Below are 21,949 nucleotides of genomic sequence, written 5' to 3'. Positions count from 1 at the left end.
TCAGTCTCTTACCAACATCAGAGAATTGGGAGGGCTATTCCAATTTCTGCTAAAGGAGAATCTGTATGCTCAGATTGGAGTCTGAGGTGATTTGGCAATAGGTTGCAAGTCAGGAGGTGCAAGGAGTCACTGTGGTCAAAGTAACCCAGAGAGAGAAAAAAAGTAACCCAGAGAGCAAATAAATAACTCCAAAATCCTCCTCAGGATTTTGTCAAATATGCTAGTCAAGCTCCAGGGGAAAGATCTATGGGGCAGTGTACTTCTGATATGCATCCACAACATAAGAGCTATGATTCAATTAAAATATGAAGCAAATACAGTAACCTGAGGGAGAGCCATGCATCCAGAAGGAAATTTTGTTTCCAGAAATGCTTTCAAGAGGAAACCTCAACTTAACATCTTCAGCATTCTACCATCAGAACTGTTCTCTTTGGAGAAAATGTGTGGGCTATGAAAGAATGCAGATCTTCTCTTAATTGAATTAATGGCATGATTAGCATTTTTTAAAAAATGAAACTACCAGATTCGTTCCATCTGCCATACTGTATAAAAATCTTGTATGCTTTCATTCAAGGACATTGGCTTTGGAAGCTAGAAGACAGAATCTAGTAATTAACTCCTGTGTTAGTATAAATGGCTGTATCCTAAAGGAATTCCTGCACCCACACAAGCTCTCAAATAGATCAAGGTTACATAATTAATATTACAAAATGGCTGACTGTGTGTTTATCTTGGCTAGGAATCCTTGCCTCTTTGTTTGCACTTCTCTAAGGTGTTTCTAGTTTTCCAGTAGGGTTGTGTAAAAATTTCACAACAAATCTCATGTTACTTGCCTCCACTGCAAATATACGTATGCACCCTTTTTTATAGGGAGGGTTGGGGAAAGTGGAGGAAGAAGATGTAACAAGAGCAAATAAATAATGGCATTTTGCAAGTCCTGAAAGGTTGACTTCCTATAGTACTATCTGGTTGGTTCATTTGCACCTAATAAAGTGGCTTGGACTAGACCGAAATGTTTCATATATGTATGCTTTGTCATTCACCATTTTAATCATTTGCTGCTAGACACCAGCAGCAGTGCCTAACTTTTCTTTTTTAAAATGGTATAACCACATGGAAGATTTTAAAAAGTTAAATGATCCTGGAGAAAAAAAAATAGAATAATAGGTAAAAACTAATGAAATTTGAATAAAATGTGGATTTCAGTTAATGATAATACATCAATTTTGTTTCATTAATTGTAATAAATGTACCATAATAACTTAAGGTATTAGTAACAGGGAAAACTGGGCATAGGGTATGTAGAAAATCTCTGTACTATCTGCTATGGACTTAATGTTTATACCTCACCCAAACAAACATTCATACCTTTAAATTCTAATTTTTAATGTGATGGTATTGGGGGTGGGATTTTGGCAGATGATTAGGTTATGAGGGAGAAGCCCTAAAGAATAGGATTAGTGCCCTTACAAAAGAGACTGTAGAGAGTTTTCTCATCTTTTCCATCATGTGAAGACATGTGAGGGTGTAGTGAGACAACGATCTATGAATGAGGAAGTAAACCCTCATCAGGCATTAAATCTGCTGGTGCCCTGATCTTGAACTTTCTGGTCTCTAGAACCATGAGAAATAAATATTTGTTGTTTAACCACTTAGTCTGTTGAATTTTTGTTATAGCAGACCAAGTAGACTAAGACCTTATATTCAAATTTTTTCTGTAAATCTATAATTATAATAAAAATTGTTTTTAAAACAAAGCTAAAAAATGAAGTAGAAAAGGTAAATGTACACCCACTATATAATTCAGCCACTCCATGTTTCACTATTTATTCAAGAAAAAAAGAAATATATGGGCATGCAAAAATGCATATGTGAATGTTCATAGCGGTTCTATGTGTAATAGTCCCTAAACTGGAAACAACCCAAATATCCATCAACAAGTAACCAGTTTATATTCATGTAATGGAATACTACTTGGCAATAAAAAAGAATGAACTATTGCTACATTTAATAAGATGGATGAATTTCAAAATAAGTGTGTTAACTGAAATAATCCAGACCAAAAAAAAAAGCACGTACTGCATTATTTCATTTATATAAAATTCTAGAAAATACAAACTGATTCATAGCGATAGAACAGTGTTGTGAAAGTAGGGCAGGAGGTAGGGATTACAAAAGAGAAATTTGTGGGGCAATTTATATGTTCATTATCTTGATTATGGTGATAATTTCATAGATGTATACATATATCAATCAATCAGCCCTTATAGATTGTATACTTTAAATTGTGTGCTGTTTATTGTATACCAATTATACCCCCATTAAATCTATTTATTTAGAAAAACCCAGTCATTCATGAAGAGAGAAAGAGAGATAATTATCTTATGTTCATATATAACTACTACCCTGATCATAAAACATAGCTCTGAGCTTTTTGGTAGTGGAAATTTTGCTAATATGTACCATTGTACCTATGACTTGTCCTTTGGGGATCAGTTTTTTTTTTTTTTAAATGAAGAGTAACCCTTACAATCCTTTACAGGCAAATATATTGAGAAAAATTCTAAATATGTATCTTCTAAAATAATTTAAAAGAAACTCAGTTGCATTAATTTCATAAACCTTAACTTAGTGTTAGTAATTAGGCTAATAAAGTGTTAGTAATTAGGAAACTTAAACTTTAAATGGGAATTAATAGTTAAGAATTCTTTATGAGTAGAATATTGAGGGGCTCCTGGGTGGCTCAGTTATTTAAGTGTCTGACTTCAGCTCAGGTCATGATCTCATGGTTTGTGAGTTCGAGCCCCGTGTCAGGCTCTATGCTGACAGCTCAGAGCCTGGAGCCTGCTTCAGATTCTGTGTCCCCCTTTCTCTCTGCCCCTCCCTTGCTCATTCTCTGTCTCTCTCTCTCTCAAAAATAAATAAACATTAAAAAAATTAAAAGTAGTATATTGATTATTTTTTCTGAACATCTATTATGTGCCAGGCATTCAACTGGAAGTTTTTTTAAAACAGCTTTATTGAGATATAATTTACATACCATACAATTCATCCATTTAAAATGTACAACTCACTGTTTTTTAGTATATTCACAAATATGTGCAACCCTTGCCACAGTTTTGTAACATTTTCATCACCTCCAAAAGAAGCTTCAGACTGTTTAATGGGCACAGGGTTTTGTTTTGTGGTAATGAAAATTTTCTGTAACTAGATAGTGGTTATGGTTGCACAATCATGAATGTACTAAATGTCACTAACTTGTACACTTTAAAATAGTGCATTTTATGTTATATTGTATCCACCTCACTAAAAAATATATCACCCATACACGTTAGGTATTTAACCCTATACCTCCATTCCTCCAGCCCTAAGCAACCACTAATCTTCTTTCTGGCTTTATAGATATGCCTATTCTAGACATATTATATTGTAGTTTTTTTCCCACTGTCTTCTTTCACTGAGTATGGTTTCAAGGTTCATCCATGTTGCAGTGTATATCAGTACTTTATTCATTCCTTTTAATGGCTGAATAATATTTCATTGTATGAACATACTACATTTTATTTATCCATTCATCAGTTGATAAAAATTTAGGTTGTTTCCACATTTATCTATTATGAGTAATGCTACAGTGAACATTTGTATACAAGTTTTTGTGTAGATATATGTTTTCATTTTTCTTTATTATATACCTATAAGGGGAATTGCTAATAATTATATGTTTAATGATTGGAGGAACTGCCAGAGTGTTATCCAAAGTGGCTGTGCCATCTTACATTCCTACCAGTAGTGTATGAGGATTTCAATTTCTCCACATCCTAGGCAACACTTCTTATAATCTTTTCAATTATAGCCAGCCTGGTGAGTATAAAGTGTTGTCAGGGATTTTGATTTGAATTTCCCTGATGAATGACTAATTCAGACACCTTTCATGTAATTTTTTCCTCGAAAAAATTCTCTTCATGTTGGGTGGACACATGAAGAGAAGCTGTCATAATAGCTATAATAAATTATATTTAATCATAGAAAATAATATAAAGTGCACTTGTTTCTTTCACACTGCTACATATTCAATAAAAAAAGTGAAAGAATGCACTGCACTGAAATATTAGATTGGCTTCCACTACAAGATTCTTAATGTGAGTAGAGGTGGAAGGGTCCCAACTCCTATTGGAATGAAAAATGTACATTGTATACCACCATTTCTGAAATTAAAGGACAATCTCATAGACCGAGTAAGAAAAATTACCTATCCCTTATATATACAAAAGACATCATATCAAATAGGATTAGAAAACCAAAAAAAAAAAAAAAAATAGATGTCTATCTACCAGGGAGCTATCTGTAAGAGAAAAAAATTACATATCCCTTATTCATACAAATGACATTTTTTCCCATTTATTAAAATTTTTATTGTCAAAGATACCATTTTTCAAAGATAGAATATTTTAATGATACTCATCTCTTCTTCAAGGTAATTGTTTTGAGTGCCATCAAATACAGATACTGCAACCTTTATTTTTCTTTTTTTTTTTACGGACACTGAAATTTTCTTTTATTACTTTTTTTTAGTTTGGTCATTTTTTAATCCACTCTGGCAAACTCTATATTTATATTATATATTTATATCATTCACATTCAATGTAATTATTGGTATGTTGGGCTTATGTCTGCCATTTTATTTATTTATTTATTTTATTTTTTTATTACTTTTAATTTAACTGTATTTTTTATTTTTTAAAATTTACATCCAAGCTTGTTAGCATATAGTGAAACAATGATTTCAGGAGTAGATTCCTTAGTGTCCCTTACCCATTTAGCCCATCCCCCATCCCACAACCCCTCCCATAACCCACAGTTTGTTCTCCATATTTATGAGTCTCTTCTGTTTTGTCCCCCTCCCTGTTTTTATATTATTTTTGTTTCCCTTTCCCTTATGTTCATCTGTTTTGTCTCTTAAAGTCCTCATATGAGTGACGTCATATGATTTTTATCTTTCTCTAACTGACTAACTTCATTTAGCATAATACCCTCCAATTCCATCCATGTAATTTCAAATGGCAAGATTACATTCTTTTTGATTGCCGAGTAATACTCTATTGTGTATATATACTACATCTTCTTTATCCATTCATCCATCAATGGACATTTGGGCTCTTTCCATACTTTGGCAATTGTTGATTAGTGCTGCCATAAACATGGGGGTGCGTGTGTCCCTTCGAAACAGCACACCTGTATCCCTTGGATAAATGCCTATTAGTGCAGTTGCTGGGTCATAGGGTAGTTCTATTTTTAGTTTTTTGAGCAACCTCCATATTGTTTTCCAGAGTGGCTGCACCACCTTGCCTTCCCACCAACAATGCAAAAGAGATCCTCTTTCTCCACATCCTTGCCAACATCTGTTGTTGCCTGAGTTATTAATATTAGCCATTCTGACAGGTGTGAGGTGGTATATCAGTGTTTTTCATCTGTATTTCCCTGATGATGAGTGATGTTGAGCATTTTCTCATGTGTCAGTTGGCCATCTGGATGTCTTCTTTGGAGAAGTGTCTATTCATGTCTTTTGCCCATTTCTTCACTGGCTTATTTGTTTCTTGGGTGTTGAGTTTGATAAGTTCTTTATAGATTTTGGACCCTAACCCTTTATCTGATATGTCATTTGCAAATATTTTCTCCCATTCTGTTGGTTGCCTTTTAGTTTTACTGATTGTTTCCTTCACTGTGCAGAAGCTTTTTATTTTGATGAGGTCCCAGTAGTTCATTTTTGCTTTTGTTTCCCTTGCCTCCAGAGATGTGTTGAGTAAGAAGTTGCTGTGGGCAAGATCAAAGAGGTTTTTGCCTGCTTTCTCCTCAAGGATTTTGATGGCTTCCTGTCTTACATTTAGGTCTTTCGTCCATTTTGAGTTTATGTTTGTGTATGGTGTAAGAAAGTGGTCCAGGTTCATTCTTCTGCATGTTGCTGTGCAGTTTTCCCAGCACCACTTGCTGAAGAGACTGTAGAAGGATAATACCTTGAGATCATAAAAGCCATATATGAACAACCCAACGTTAATGTCATCCTCAATTGGGAAAAACAGAGCTTTCCCCCTAAGGTCAGGAACAAGACAGGGATGTTCACTCTTGCCACTGTTATTCAACATAGTATTGGAAGTCTTAGCCTCTGCAATAAAACAACACAAAGAAATAAAAGGCATCCAGATTGGCCAGGAGGAGATCAAACTTTCACTCTTTGCAGATGACATGATACTCTATATGGGAAATCCGAAAGATTCCACCAAAAAACTTCTAGAATTGATTCATGAATTCAGCAAAGTTGTAGGTTATAAAATCAACGCACAGAAATCGATTGCATTCCTATACACCAACAATGAAGGGACAAAAAGAGAAATCAAGGAATTGATCCCATTTACAGTTGCACCAAAAACCATAAAATACCTAGGAATAAATCTAACCAAAGAGATGAAAATTCTATACGCTGAAAACTATAGACAGCTTATGAAAGAAATTGAAGAAGACACACAAAAAAAAATGGAAAAAGTTTCCATCCTCCTGGATAGGAACAACAAATATTGTTAAAATGTCAACACTACCCAAAGCAATCTACATATTCAATGCAATCCCTATCAAAATAACACCAGCATGCTTCACAGAACTAGAACAAATAATCCCAAAATTTGTATGGAACCAGAAAAGACCCCGAATAGCCAAAGCAATCTTGAAAAAGAAAACCAAAGCAGGAGGCATCACAATCCCAGATTTCAAGCTATACTACAAAGCTGTAATCATCAAGACAGTATGGTACTGGCACAGGAACAGACATTCAGATCAATGGAACAGAATAGAGAACCCAGAAATGGACCCACAAACGTATGGCCAAATAATCTTTGACAAAGCAGGAAAGAATATCCAATGGAATAAAGACAAATGACCTTATATTAAATAAGATTAGAAAACCAATAGAATACATTTCTATGTACCAGGAAGGTATCTGGACAGTTTCTGTAACAGGTGGTATCTGTCTAGGGAGGTGCTAAACTGACAGTCACTTTTAGGATGAGCAGTGGGTACTGGGAAAAATAAATACTATTCAACAAGAGCCATCACAGTTATTTTGGTGAGTAGTAGCTTACTACTGTCACTGTAGCTTTACTTTTATGACCTATGAAAGTTGTCTGTTCCTAGGGAGTAAATAAATGAGCATTTTCCCAGTAGTCTGAGGAGTCACCTACAAAGTTTGGACATTTGGTATGGCTGGATGGAGTAACAGTGGCCTAAGATTTGGAAACTCAAAGGAATTTGCTTAAGCAGATTTGAGGGGGTTATTACACTCCATGGTATATTCTTAGAACCTGAGAAAACTTCCTTATATTCGAAGCTTACACATTTGCATTTCTTAGGGCAGTCAGCCTCACTCTTTCTACCAGATCAGCTTTTAGAAAATGGAATGATTTGGAGTTGAAATTAAAATCCCAAGCAGAAACTTTTCTAGGATGTTCCATTGATTAACTGCAAAGAGAGCAAAGAAAAAATAAGCAATTCAAGTACTGTACCTTATTTCACCCTCTCTAATGTGACCTGCCAGTTCTTCAATAAACTTCTCCCCTTTCATCCAGTAGATCATTGGTCCAGACTCTCCACTGAATCCAAAGAATGCTTTGCAAGGGATGTTCAGAGGCTTACCTGGGAATGACAGAAAAAAGGAATTGAACAAACGTCTCCTGGTTATCACTAGGGGACAGAAAAGGACTGTTTAATATCCAAAGGAAAGCTCAGAGGTGACCCATTTTCAACTCTTCTTCCCATCATTTTATCACTGGAAGATGGCGGCGTAGGAGGACGCTGGGCTCACCGCGTGTCCTGCTGATCACTTAGATTCCACCTACACCTGCCTAAATAACCAGAAAACCGCCAGAAGACTAGCAGAACAGAGTCTCCGGAGCCAAGCGCAGAGGAGAGGTCCACGGAAGAGGGTAGGAAGGCGGAGAGGCGGTGCATGCTCCACGGACTGGCGGGAGGGAGCCGGGGCGGAGGGGCCGCCCGCTGGCCAAGCAGATCCCCCGAGTCTGGCTGGCAAAAGCGGAAGGGCCGGACGGAGTGTGTTCCGACAGCAAGCGGGACTTGACATCTGGAAGGTTATAAGTTAACAGCTCTGCTCAGAGAACGGGAGGACTGGAGGACAATGGGAGGGAGAGTTGTTGAGCCCCAGACAACAGAGCTCAGCTTGGCGGGGAACAAAGGCGCTCGCCAGCGCCATCTCCCTTGCCCATCCCCCAGCCAAAATCCCAAAGGGAACCAGTTCCTGCCAGGGAACTTGCTCGCTCTGCTCATTTATATGATAAACATTTCTCCATCCCCTCATTTTAAATCTGCAAGTGTCTTTAGGTCTAAAATGAGTCTCTTGTTGGCAGCATATAGACGGGTCTTGGTTTTTATCCATTCTGACACCTATGTCTTTTGATTGAAGCATTTATTCCATTTACATTCAGGGTAATTGTCAATAGATATGTATTTAGTGCCATTTTATTACTTCTTTTGTTGTTTCTGGAGGTTTTCTCTGTTTCTTTCTAGTCTGTATCACTTTTGGTCTTACCTTTCCACTCAAAGAATCCCCTTTAATATTTGTTGCTGGAATGGTTCAGTGGTCACAAACTCTTAGGTTTTTGTTTGTTTGTTTGTTTGGGAAACTATCTCTCTTTTTATTCTGCATGATAGCCTTGTTGGATAGAGTATTCTTGGCTGCATATTTTTGTCATTCAGCACTTTGAATATATCATGCCACTTCTTTCTGGCTTGCCACATTTCTGTTGAGAAATCTCCAGCTAGCCTTATGGGTGTTCCCTTGTATGTTAAGGATTCTTTTGTCTTGTTGCTTTTTCATTACAATATGTCATGTTGGTGGCCTGCTTTTGTTGATTGGGATGGGAGTTCTCTGTGCCTCCTGGATCTGGATATCTGGTTCCTTCCCCAAATTAGGGACGTTTTCAGGTATTATTTCCTGAAATATATTTTCTGCCCCCTTTTCTCTCTCTTCTTCTTCTGGGACTCCTATAATACTAATGTTATTGTGTTTGATGGAGTCACTGAGTTCCTTAAGTTTATTCTTGTGTTCCATAATTATTCTTTTTCTCTTTTGTTCAGTTCATCATTTTCCAGTATTTTGTCTTCTAAATGGGATTATTTTCCATTATTTTGTCTTTTTATCACTTAGTCTTCTGCTTTTTCCAGCCTTGTGCTCATTGCCTCAAGACTGTTTCCAATCTCAGTTATTTCATTTTTCATGATGATTATTTTTTAACTCTTTTATCTCTATGGTAAGGATCTCTCTGAAGTCTTCCATTCTTTTCTCAAACCCAGCTAGTATCCTTGTGATTGTTGGTTTAAATTCTCCTTCAGGCATGTTACTTATATCTCTTTGGCTTAGATCTTTGGCTATAACCTTATTCTTTCATTTCTGATATATTCCTCCATGTTGGCATTTTGTCTAAGTCTTGGACTTCCCTGTGTTAGAAAAGTCCATTATATTTTCTGCTCTTGAGAGTAATGGCTTTATGAAATAGAGATCATATATTGTCTAGGTCCTGGTGCTTCAAGGGGTGTCTCTGGTGTGTGTTGTGTGTTCTCTGCTTTTTGGCTGCTGCATTCTTCAGGCTAGTCATCTACAGAGGATCTTCTTGCTTGTGGTGGTCAGTGTTTGGCCCTTGGCCAGAATGTGTCAAGTTTTAACTAGGTGTTCTCTGGTCTGGTTTTTACTTTTTTACCTTTTATTTTTTTTTAAATGTTTATTTATTTCAAAGGAGAGAGAGCGTGCACGTGCACACATGCATGAGTCGGGGAGGGTGAGATAGAGAGAGAGGGAGAGAGAGAATCCCAAGCAGTCACCAAGCTGTCAGCACAAAGCCTGACATGGAGCTCAATCCCATGAATGGTGAGATCATGACTTGAGCCAAAATCAAGAGTCAGATGCTTAACCGACTGAGCCACCCAGGTGCACCTGGTCTGCTTTTTAAATGGGATCTGATACTAGTTTCACTAGAACTAAAGTTCTGCAGCACTCTCTGGTCAGGAGACATGGTGTGGACAGGGGTTTCTGCCGGTTTTCTGGGGAAGGGTACTGATGTCCTCGGACTGAGGCAAGCTTGATCAAGAAGGACAGCCCTTGGTGTGGGACTTGGTGTAATCAGGTTAGGCAGCCAGTAAGGGCACTGCATTACTTCAAGCAGGTGGCTCTGTGTTTATGCTGAGGCTTGGTGGAGGGAAATGGCATCATCTAGCTCCTTTGTCCCTGGAGAGGTGTCTCCATGAATGCTGCCTCTCAGGGAAGCACTCTGAGAAGAGTCAATAATCTCACCCTTGTGTGTGTCTGAGGTATTTTTCAGATTGCTGTTTCCATAATGTCTGTCTCCAGGTTGTTTGCTTGTCTTTTCTACAGGAGAAGTTCAGTATCTTCCCAGCCAATCCTGCTGACTTGTAAAACTCCAGGCTTTAGGGACGTGGTGTGGACAGGGGCCTACGCTGGTCTTCTGGGGGAGAAGCCCACCATGCTGGGATTGAGGCAAGCTTGATTGAGAAAGGGAGGGTCAGACAGCAGGGTGGGGGAGGGAGACTTGGTGTAAGCAAATTAGGCCTCCAGTGTTGGGACTGAGATGCTTTCTGCAGGTGGTTTGCTGTTTATGCTGAGGAGTGGGGGAGAGAAATGGTGCCAGCCAGATCCTTTATCCCCAAAGAGGCATCTCTGTGAACATTGCCTCTCAAGGGCACTGTCCAAGAAGAGCAAAGATTCTCCCCACTGTGTGCCCCAGACATTCTTTAATTTACTGTTACCATGCTATCTGCTCCTGGGATTTTTACCTGCTTTCTCTCCAGGAGCAGTGCCATTTCCTCGGGCTCTCTCTCAGCCAAGCCCACTGACCTTTAAAACACCAGTCTTAAAGGTTGCAAGAACTTGCTGGTTGCAAGAACTCATGAAAATCAGCACTACTCATTTTCCAAGCTAATGGCTTTGGGGAAATGTTCTCCTGACGCTTTCCCCTGTGTGCTCTGCTCTCTCTTTCCTTTATCCATGATCATGGCTCCCTCCCATCTGCAGCAAACTACATCCCTGCACTTCCTACTTTCTTCAGTGTGGCCTCTTCTCTCCATTTTGTTGTGGAGTTTGTTCTGTCCATCTTCAAGTTGATTTCTGGGATATTTAGAATGATTTTATAGTTATCTAATTGTATTTGTGGGATGAGATGGGACTTAGATACTCCTACTCCTCTGCTTACCTCTCTCCTCTCCCCATCTTATCTCCCTTATCACATTTAACATTTCTTGTAAGCCTGGCTTAGTGGAGGTAAACTCTTTTATCTCTTGTTTGTCTGGGAAACTATTGCTCCTTCAAATCTGAATGATAAACTTGCCCAGTAGAGTATTCTTGTTTCAGTAGTGAATATATCATGCCATTTCCTTACAGGTTTTTCCTCATAAAAAACTTTTTTTTTCTTTCTTGCTATGTTTAAGATTTTCTTTTTTTAAAGTTAATTGTTTTGAGAGAGTAAGCGAGCATGAGGATGGGAGGGTCAGAGAGAGAGGGAGAGAGAGAATCCCAACACAGGACTCAATCTCATGACCATGAGATCATGACTGGAGCTGAAATCAAGGGTCAGACACTTAACCAACTGAGCCACCCAGGCGCCCCAACTTTTAAGATTTTCTCTTTATCTTTGACCTTTTACATTTAAATTATTATGTGTCTTGATGTGGACCTATGTGGGTTTATCTTGTTTGAAATTCTGTGCTTCTTAACTTGGATGCCTGTTTCTCTCCCTATGTTAGAGAAGTTTTCAGCTATTATTTCTTCAAATCCATTTCATTTTCCACTGCTTTCTCTCTCTTCTTCTACTTTTGGGATTCCTATAATGCAATTGTTCACTTGATGTTGTCCAAGAAATCCCTTAAACCATCCTTTGTAAAACTTCAATTCTCCTTTTGCTTTTGCTGTTCAGTTTAGGCTTTTTCTAGTGCCTTGTCTTCCAAATCACTGATATATTCTCTGCATCCACTAATCCACTATTGATTCCCTCTAGTGTGTTTTTTATTTAAGCTATTGTATTCTTCAATTCTGATTAGTTCTTTTTTATATTTTCTATCTCTTTATTGAAGGTCTCACTGAGTTCTTCCAGTCTTTTCTCAAGCCTGGTGAATATGTTTACAATAATTACTTTAAATAATTTATCAGACATATGGTTTGTCTACATTTCATTTAGTTCTTTTTCAGAGATTTTATCTTATTCTTTATTTTGAAGCATATTCAACTGTATTACCATTTTGTTTGACTTTCTGTATTTGTTTATATCGATTGGGTGGAACAGCTCCTTCTACTAAACTGGAAGAAATGGTCTTATGTATGATACTCTGTTACATAGACTGTGTATGCCTGATGAATTTTGCTGGCTGGCTGGAGCTGTAGCTGGCATGGGATGGGGTCCTAAGGCATGTCATATAACAGCCACCTTGTCAGGACAGGTAAAGTTGAAGCAGATGCAGGCTGGGGTGTCTAAAGTTCTATGAACTGAGGCCACCCTCTCAGGACAGGTGAAGCTAAAATGAGTCTAAATTGCTATGTCCCAGACATTCTATTCAGGGCGTGCCTTGGCATGGTGACTGGAACTGATGTAGCATGCAGATTAGGAGGTCCCTGGGCTCTTCTCACAGATGGCTCCCTGGCAGGATATCTTAACTAAAAGTGGGTGCAAGCTAAAGGCACCCCAAGCTCTATAGAGGACATGTTGGCAGGATAACTGAAGCTGAAGTGGATATAAACCAGGATTTCCTGGACTCTCTGTACAGAGGGTCCCCTGAAGTGGTTGCTAGCACCAATGTGGGGTATAAGTTGGGAGATCTTAGGGTGCTCCATGCAGGGGGCATACTGGCAAGATAGCTAAAGCTAGAATGGGCATGGTCTGGTATTGTTCTTGGGCTGTCCACACAAAATTTGCCCTGGCAGAACAGCTGAAGTAATAGGGTGTAAGCCAGGTGTTTCAGGGCTCTCTACTCTGAATATAACCTAGTGGGACAGCTAAAGATGAATTGGGTGTAAGCCAGTATGTCCCATAGTATTCAGCACAGTGGGTTTCCTGTCTGGGTGGCTGGAGCCAAGGCTGGCAGGGGCAGGAGTATTCCAGGGCATTTCACATTAGTGGTGCATGGGTGGAGTGGCTGAAACCAGTGCAGGAAAGCACCTGAGATTCCTGGGAACTCCACACAGGTTACAATTTGGCAGGATGACTGAACCTAAAACAGACATAACCCAAGAGTTTCCAGAGTGCTTGGCATGTGGGGTGCCAAAGAAAGCTATCTGAAGCCAAAATGGTGTAGGCCTAGAGTGTTATGGGGTGGGTTTGCCTGTGTCACCTTGGTGAAAACTTGCTATTTTAATTATGTGTCTTGGTGTGGGTCTCTTTGGGTTTCTTATTTGGACATTTCTGGCTCCCTGGATATGGATGTCTATTTCCTTCCCCAGGTTAAGGCATTTTTCAACCATTATTTCGTCAAATAAATTTTCTCAAGTTTTCTGTCTCTCTTTTCCTTCTGGAATCTGTATAACATAAATGTTAGTCCACTTGATATTGTCCCCTGAGTCCCTTAAGCTATTTTCACTTTTTTCTCTCTCTTTTGCTGATCTGATTGTGTGAATTGTACTGTCTTGGGTTCAAGTTCACTGATACTTTCTTCTGTTTAATCTAATATGCTGTTAAACCCCTTTATTGTATTTTTCAATACAGTTTATTGTATTCTTCAACTTTGTGACTTCTGTTTGGTATGTCCTTATATTTTCCATCTTTCTGTTGAAGTTCTCACTGTGTTCATCCATTCTTTCCTTGAGTTTGGTGAACATGTCTATGGCCATTACTTTGAACTCTTTATCAGATAAATTAGTTGTTTCTATTTCATTAAAGTTTTTTCCCCCTGAGGTTTTTTTCTTGTTTGTTTGTTTGGAACATTTTCTCTTGTTTCTTCATTTTACTTGAGTGTCTGTGTTGTTTTCTATACATGAGATGAAATAACCACCTCTTCTAGTTCTGAAGTAGTGACCTTATGTAGGAGATGAACCTTGTTGTTCAACTCTGTCTCAGCTCTTCAATGTCTCTCAAACATTTTTGATTGTCCAAATATTCTATTATATTTTTGATCGCTCCCAGTAGGTGAGGGTGTGTAAAGACCTATGAGTGTCCCACAGGGGAAGATTTGAGTCAGCACTTAGACTCAGGCTGATTGGAAGCCAGAGCCTCAGGCAGCAGCTTTTTAAAGGATGCAAATATATACAGTCCTTTGTGGCTACAAGCATAAACCCTGCTGGTCTGCAGACCAGGTGAGTTGGAGGTATCCCTTAGGTTACAGTCACAAAGATTGGAGCTCCAGACAAGGGTATAAACTTCTTTCTGGGAAATACAAGTGAGATGGAGCAAGGCAGAGTGCAAATATGTTATCAGGCTATGTTCCCTAAGAGTACCTGAGCCTGAAACCTGCTTCTCAGGCTTTAACTCCAGGACAAGGAAATAGGCCTCTTTCACAGACAGACTGAGAATCGGTTTCAGTTTGCTATTTGTGCAGTGCCCTGGGGGTAGTAGCCTGTGAATAACTGTTTCTCCTATTATTATAGTCCCATGGAGCCCAGGAACACAAAGCCCCTGTCCTCTGGAACATAGTAATAAAAGGCATCTGCTGGATGAAAAAAACCAGGACACCAGACACAAAACCAGGGTACAAGATGTGTGTAAAAGCTCCCATCTGGGAGACACTGGTGCTCTGGAGCACAGCAGAGGGAGAACCCAAAGATTATTCTCATTGAAAGAAGAAAAAAATAGTGCCTGATCGCTTTAGCAGGTCAGAAGGAGAATGTGAAAACAGTGCTCACTAGCCCACATCTTTAGAGAGTATTCTGAGAGTCCCTTGACCCTCCAGCTGGTGCTTTAAGATTAACAAATTAATTTCTGTCACATAAAGTCTGGGTGCTTTTTACATAGCTGTTTCTGTGCTGGACTGTGTGGTGAGTGAGTCCACACATGAGTCCTTTAATAGCTGTTTTTCAGTTGACTACAGCCTTTTGGGTCTTGGCGACATGAGCCCCATTTGTTTTCAAAACCAGATATTTGAAGGCTTATATTTCACTTGCAGGTACTAAAAATTGGGGGTACCTGATATAGTGTAATAACCCTTTGCTACTCAGGGAGAACCTCCAAGTTTGGGAATTCTCCCCTGATTGTAAATTGATGCACCAGTGGTGGGGCTTATGGTGAGATTGTGTCTTAGCCTGTCATACCTACTACTGTGTGGCCTTTTTCTTTTTTGCCCAATGTGAAGAAATTTCTTAGGTAGTTTTCAGAGGAAAATGTTTCATATATAGCTTTAGATTTGGTGTCTCCATGGTGAGTTCAGTCCCTTCATACATCACCATCTTGAACTGCCTCCCATATCAGCTTTATTCATAACAGCCCAAAACAACTAAAATTTCCATCAACATGTGAATGGTTATTGGTACATGCTACAACATGAATAAACCTCAAAACCATTGTGCTGAGTAAATGAAGCCAGACACAAAAGACTACATATTTTATGATTTCATTTATATAAAATTTCTAGAAACCACATGACTATAGAAACAGAAAGTACATCAGTAGTTACTTATGGCTGGAATCAGGGATTGCCTGAAAACATGGGGGAGCAAACTTTTGGGGGAATGATGGAAATGTTTAAAGTTGCTTTCTAGTGGTGGCTACAAAAATGTATACATTTATTAAAAGCTATTGAATGGTACCCTTAAATGGGTAAATTGCATGCTATATAAATTACAGCTCAATGAAGCTCAATAAAATTTTAAAAGTCCATCTCTTAAGGAAATTTATATCTGGGAGGGTACATATAAAGGACAATACACAGATGCTAAGTGAAATAAGCCATACAGAGAAAGACAGATACCATATGGTTTCACTCTTATGTGGATCCTGAGAAACATAACAGAAACCCATGGGGGAGGGGAAGGAAAGAAAAAAAAAAAAAAAGAGGTTAGAGTGGGAGAGAGCCAAAGCATAAGAGACTGTTAAAAACTGAGAACAAACTGAGGGTTGATGGGGGGTGGGAGGGAGGGCAGGGTGGGTGATGGGTATTGAGGAGGGCACCTTTTGGGATGAGCACTGGGTGTTGTATGGAAACCAATTTGACAGTAAATTTCATATATTAAAAAATAAAAAAAAAAAGGACAATACACAAAATAAGTTAAATACAATGGAATTTGTGTACAGGTTCTATGAGTTCTCAATTTTTTTTTTCAAAACTAAAGCCATCATGCTAATCACTGAATGGTCTATGCATAAGTTTCCAACTAGCCCAGCAAAATTATATTTTGCACTTCAAACCCATACAACTGCTCTGAGACAACTTTAAGAGAATCTGAGACTGACTTACCTAACATGATAGAATTGCAGGTAAGTGTGGAAAGATAAAATCTAATTTTGCCTGCACATCTTAATCTCCCCCTGTACTGGGACTTTCTAAGAATTTCTCAAGGATAAAAATTTAACTTTCAATTTCTTTAGCTTAATCCCCCTTTTCCTTGATGGGCTATGGATTTTATAAAGACCACAGAATAATCATCAATATTATATTCTAGCCACACAGTTCTTTAATCTTTTTCTCTTTGGGCAATTTTCAAGGAAACTGTTTTGTTCCCTTTAAATTGTCCTATTATCTCTATTTCTTGGGATACATTTTTTTTCCAATTATGTTAACAGAAGCACACTCACAGTGGTTAATTTTTTGTGAGATTTGTAATTTTTATTACTGTGTTTTTATCTATTGCAGGGATTTTTTTTTTTTTTTGTGGGAGTCCCGGGAGCTCAGGCTGTGTGGGCATTCCCTCAGAGTGGTTCTAAGTTTGCCTCTGCTAAGGCCTTACAATTTTTACTGGTTTGGAATCAGTTTTTCTGTAAATTTATTAGCTTGGGGGTAGGTTGTGTGAATTTAGAGTCCACACCCATGCTTGGTACAAGTTTAGAGTTCTAATTTCTCTTGAGTATCTCTTTTCACTTGTGGCATGGCACTGCACAAAGTGTGAATTTCCTGGCTGCTTTCCTGTACCAGTGAACAGAGTTTTCTAGTCCCCATTTCATAGATTTTTAGGCTTCACAAACCACTGAAGCTTCTAGATTTTTGCTTAGATCTCAGTTCTAGCTCTATACTATACATAGGTTTGTGGCTCTATGGTCTGTCTTATCCTGAACCCAAGCTCTTATGCCCTTAATATCCATATCTGCCTCTGATATTTTTTTTAAATTATTATTTTACTTTTTATTTTTTAATTTGATTTTTTTACTTCAGAGTGAAAGAGAGAGAATGCGAGTGGGGGAGAGGGGCAGAAGGAGAGAGAGACAGAGACAGAGACAGAGAGAGAGAGAGAGATGGAGAGTCCAAAGCAGAATTCCATGCTCAGCAGAGAATTCCACCTCACAACCTTGGGCTGAAATCGAGTTGGACAATCAACAAACTGAGCCACGCAGGTGCCCTGTGCTTCTAATATTTCCAGGAGGTATTTAGTTTCAGTTTATGCTTCCTTCCCTGGGTTTGATTTCCCTTTTCATTCCTAAAGTCTGGAAATTTCCCTTACTTACTTTCAACCTGGGCTAAGCATGTACAATCCTTGTTTCACTTTTGTTTTGTCCAGCATTTCTCTGTGTTGAGAACAAAAGATGAGTCTTTACCATAGCAATTTAGTCTATCATAATAACTAGGTATCTAAATTTCCATGATTGAAAGCTGTAAGTTGTGTATCTGTAATGTATAACTTCCCAAAAGTGAACCAGAAAGAAAAAGGAAATTTGAACAGACTGATAACCAGCAATGAAGTTGAGTCAGTGATCAAAAACTCCCAACAAACAAAAGTCCAGGACCAGTTAGTTTCACAGGCAAATTTTACCAAATATTTAAAGAGGAGTTAATACCTATTCTTCTCAAAATATTCCAAAAATAAGAAGAAGAAGGAAAACTTCCAAATTCATTGTATGAGGCTTGCATTACCCTGATACAAAAAAGCAGATAAAGTCTGCCAAAACAAAACAAAACAAAACAAACAAAAAAATCAGGAAACTACAGGCAAATATATCTGGTGAACATAGATGAAAAAATGCTCTACAAAATATTAGCAAACCAGATCCAACAATACATTAAAAAAATTAGTCACCACTATCAAGTGAGATTTACTCCCAGGATGCAAGTTTGGTTCAATATTCCCAAATCAATCAAAGTGGTACATCACATCAATGAGAGAAAGGATAAAGACCATATGATCATTTCAGTAGATGCATAAAAAGTATATGAAAAAGTACCACATCCATATACAATTAAAACTCTCAACAAAGTAGGTTTAGAGGTAAAATACCTCAACATAATAAAGGCCATATATGAAAAACCCACAGTTAACATCATATTAAATGATGAAAAACTCAGAGCTTTTCCGCTAATATCAGGAACAAGACAAAGATGTCCACTCTCACCACTTTTATTCAACATAGTACCAGAAGTCCTAGTCATGGCATTCAGACAAGATAGAGGAATGAAAGATATCCAAATTGGTAAACAAGAAGTAAAATTTTTACTATTTGCAGATGACATGACACTATATATAGCACATCCTAAAGACTCCACCAAAAAACTACTAAAACTGATAAATGAATTCAGTAAGGTCTCAGGATACAAAATCAATACATTTTGTATCTGTTGAACTGAAAAAAAAATATGTTGAATTTCTACACACTAATACTGTGTTACACACTAACACAGAAACAGAAATTAAGAAAACCATCCCATGTGCAATTGCACCAAAAATAATAAAATACCTAGGAATAAACTTAACCAAGAAGGTGAAAGATCTTTACTTCGAAAAGTGTAAGACATTGATGAAGCAATTGAAGATGACATAAAGAAATGGAAGAAAGATATTCCATGCTCATGGACTGGAAGAACAAAAATTATTAAAATGTTCATATTACCCGAAGCTAACTACAGATTTAATGCAATCCCTATCAAAATACCAACATTTTTCACATAACTATATCAAATAATCCTAAAATTTGTATGGAAATACAAAAGACCTCAAATGGCCAAAGCAATCTTGAAAAAGAAAAGCAAAGCTGGAGGTATCACAAATCCAGATTTCAAGTTATACTACAAACTCTAGTAATAAAACGAGTATGGGCTTGGGACAGAAAAAGACACACAGATTAATAAAACAGAATGGAAACCCCAGAAATAAACCCACAATTATACAGTCAATCTCTCTTTGACAAAAGAGGCAAGAATATGCAAAGGAAAAAAGACAGTCTCTAGAACAAATGGTGTTGGGAAAACTGGTCAGCTATATGCTAAAGAATGAAACTGGACCACTTTCTTATGCCACACACAAAAATAAACTCAAAATGGATTAAAGACCTAAAGGTGAGACCTGAAACCATAAAAATCCTAGAAGAGAGCACAGGGAGTAATGTCTCTGACATAGGCCATAACATTTCCTTCCTGAAGCAAGGAAAACAAAAGCAAAAATAAACTATTGGGACTAGATCCAAATACAAATATTCTGCACAACAGTGGAAATAATCAACAAACTAAAAGACAATCTACTGAATGAGAGAAGATGTTTGCAAATGGCATATCTGATAAAGAGTTAGATTCCAAAATACATAAATAACTTAATTCAACAATAACCTCCCCATCCCAAATAAGGCATTATTCACAGAGCTAGAACAAATAATCCTAAAATTTGTATGGAAGTACAAAAGACCTCAAATGGCCAAAGCAATCTTGAAAAAGAAAACCAAAGCAGGAGGCATCACAATCCCACACTTCAAGCTGTATTACAAAGTTGTAATCATCAAGACAGTATGGTAAAGGAACAAGAACAGACACTTAGATCAATGGAACAGAACAGAGAACCCAGAAATGGACCCAAAAACATACGGTCAAATAATCTTTGACAAAGCAGGAAAGAATATTCAATGGAATAAAGACAGTCTCTTCAACAAGTGGTGCTGGGAAAATAGGACAGCAACATGCAGAAGAATGAACCTGGACCACTTTCTTACACCATACACAAAAATAAACTCAAAATGGATGAAAGACCTAAATGTAAGACAGGAAGCCATCAAAATCCTCGAGAAGAAAGCAGGCAAAAATCTCTTTGACCTTGGCCACAGCAACTTCATACTCAACATGTCTCTGGAAGCAAGGGAAACAAAAGCAAAAATGAACTATTGGGACCTCATCAAAATAAAAAGCTTCTGCACAGAAAAGGAAACAATCAGCAAAACTAAAAGGCAACTGATGGAATGGGAGAAGATATTTGCAAATGACATACCAGATAAAGGGTTAGTATCCAAAATCTATAAAGAATTCATCAATTTCAACACCCAAAAAACAAATAATCCAGTGAAGAAATGGGCAAAAGACACGAATAGACAATTCTACAAAGAAGACATCCAGATGGCACACCAACACATGGAAAAATGCTCAACATCACTCATCATCAGGGAGATACAAATCAAAACCACAATGAGATAACACCTCACACCTGTCAGAACGGCTAACATTAACAACTCAGGCAACAACAGATGTTGGCAAGGTTGCGGAAAAAGAGGAACCCTTTTGCACTGTTGGTGGGAATGCAAACTGATGCAGCCACTCTGGAAAACAGTATGGAAGTTCCTCAAAAAACTAAAAACAGAGCTATGCTCTGACCCAGCGATTGCACTGCTAGGTATTTACCCAAGGGATACAGGTATGCTGTTTCAAAGGGACACATGCACCCCCATGTTTATAGCAGCACTATCAAAAATAGCCGAATTACAGAAAGAGCCCAAATGGATAAAGAAGATGTGGTATACCACATCTTCTTTATCATATATATATATATATATATATATATGTAATTAATAATAATGCGCCATTCTAAAAAAATGAGAAATCTTGTCGTTTGCAACTACGTGGATGGAACTAGAGGGTATTATGCTAAGTGAAATTAGTCAGAGAAAGACAAAAACCATATGACTTCACTCATGTGAGGACTTTAAGAGACAAAACAGATGAACATAAGGGAAGACAAGCAAAAATAATATAACAACAGGGAGGGGGACAAAAACATAAGAGACTCATAAATATGGAGAACAAACAGAGAGGTACTGAAGGCGTTGTGGGAGAGGGGATGGGCTAAATGGGTAGAGAGCATTAAGGAATCTACTCCTGAAATCATCGTTGCACTATATGGTAACTAACTTGGATGTAAATTAAGAAAATAAATTAAGTAAAAATTTATAAAAATGACCAGATGATATGAACATTTTTCCAAATAAGACATACAGATGGCCTACAGACACATGAAAATATCACTCAACATCACTCATTATCAGGGAAATGCAAATCAAAACTACAATGAGATATGACCTCACACCTCTCAGAATGGCTAAAATCAACAACACAAGAAAGAATAAATTTTGGCAAGGATGGAGCTAGAGAGTGTAATGCTAAGCAAAAGAAGTCAGTCAGAGAAAGACAAACACGATATGATTTCACTCATGTGTGGAATTTAAGAAACAAAACAATTGAGCAAAAGAAAAAAGAGAGGGACAAACCAAGAAACAGACTCAACTATAAAGAACAAACTGATGATTACCAGAGGGGTTGTAGGCAGGGGGATGGGTGAAATAGGTGATGGAGATTAAAGAGTACACTGATCAGGACGAGAACTGAGTAATATATAGAATTGTTGAATCATTATATTGTACAGCTGAAACTAATATAACACTGTATATTAACTATACTGGAATTAAAATAAAAATTTAATACAATTTTTAAAAATGAGGAGTGGATAGTTGTGATGTCTATGTAAAAGTCATTCACCTTCCTACTATTCTTTTTTTTTTTTTTA

The 21,949-nt window shown here is 37.7% G+C and overlaps 1 protein-coding gene across 1 annotated transcript in view; it reads right to left on the bottom strand.

Moving 5' to 3' along the window:
* Positions 1–21,949, bottom strand: part of IL1RAPL2 (interleukin 1 receptor accessory protein like 2) — a 551,542-nt gene that overhangs the window by 41,227 nt on the left and 488,366 nt on the right. Inside the window, exon 5 of the mRNA XM_049644145.1 lies at positions 7,551–7,680. Coding sequence (XP_049500102.1) covers positions 7,551–7,680 — 130 coding nt within the window. The remainder of the gene's footprint in view (positions 1–7,550; positions 7,681–21,949) is intronic.

This window comes from Panthera uncia, chromosome X, assembly GCF_023721935.1.
Source record: "Panthera uncia isolate 11264 chromosome X, Puncia_PCG_1.0, whole genome shotgun sequence".
NCBI lineage: Eukaryota > Metazoa > Chordata > Mammalia > Carnivora > Felidae > Panthera > Panthera uncia.
Note: the sequence above shows the minus strand (reverse complement) of the source record. Positions and strands in the feature narration are given on the sequence as shown.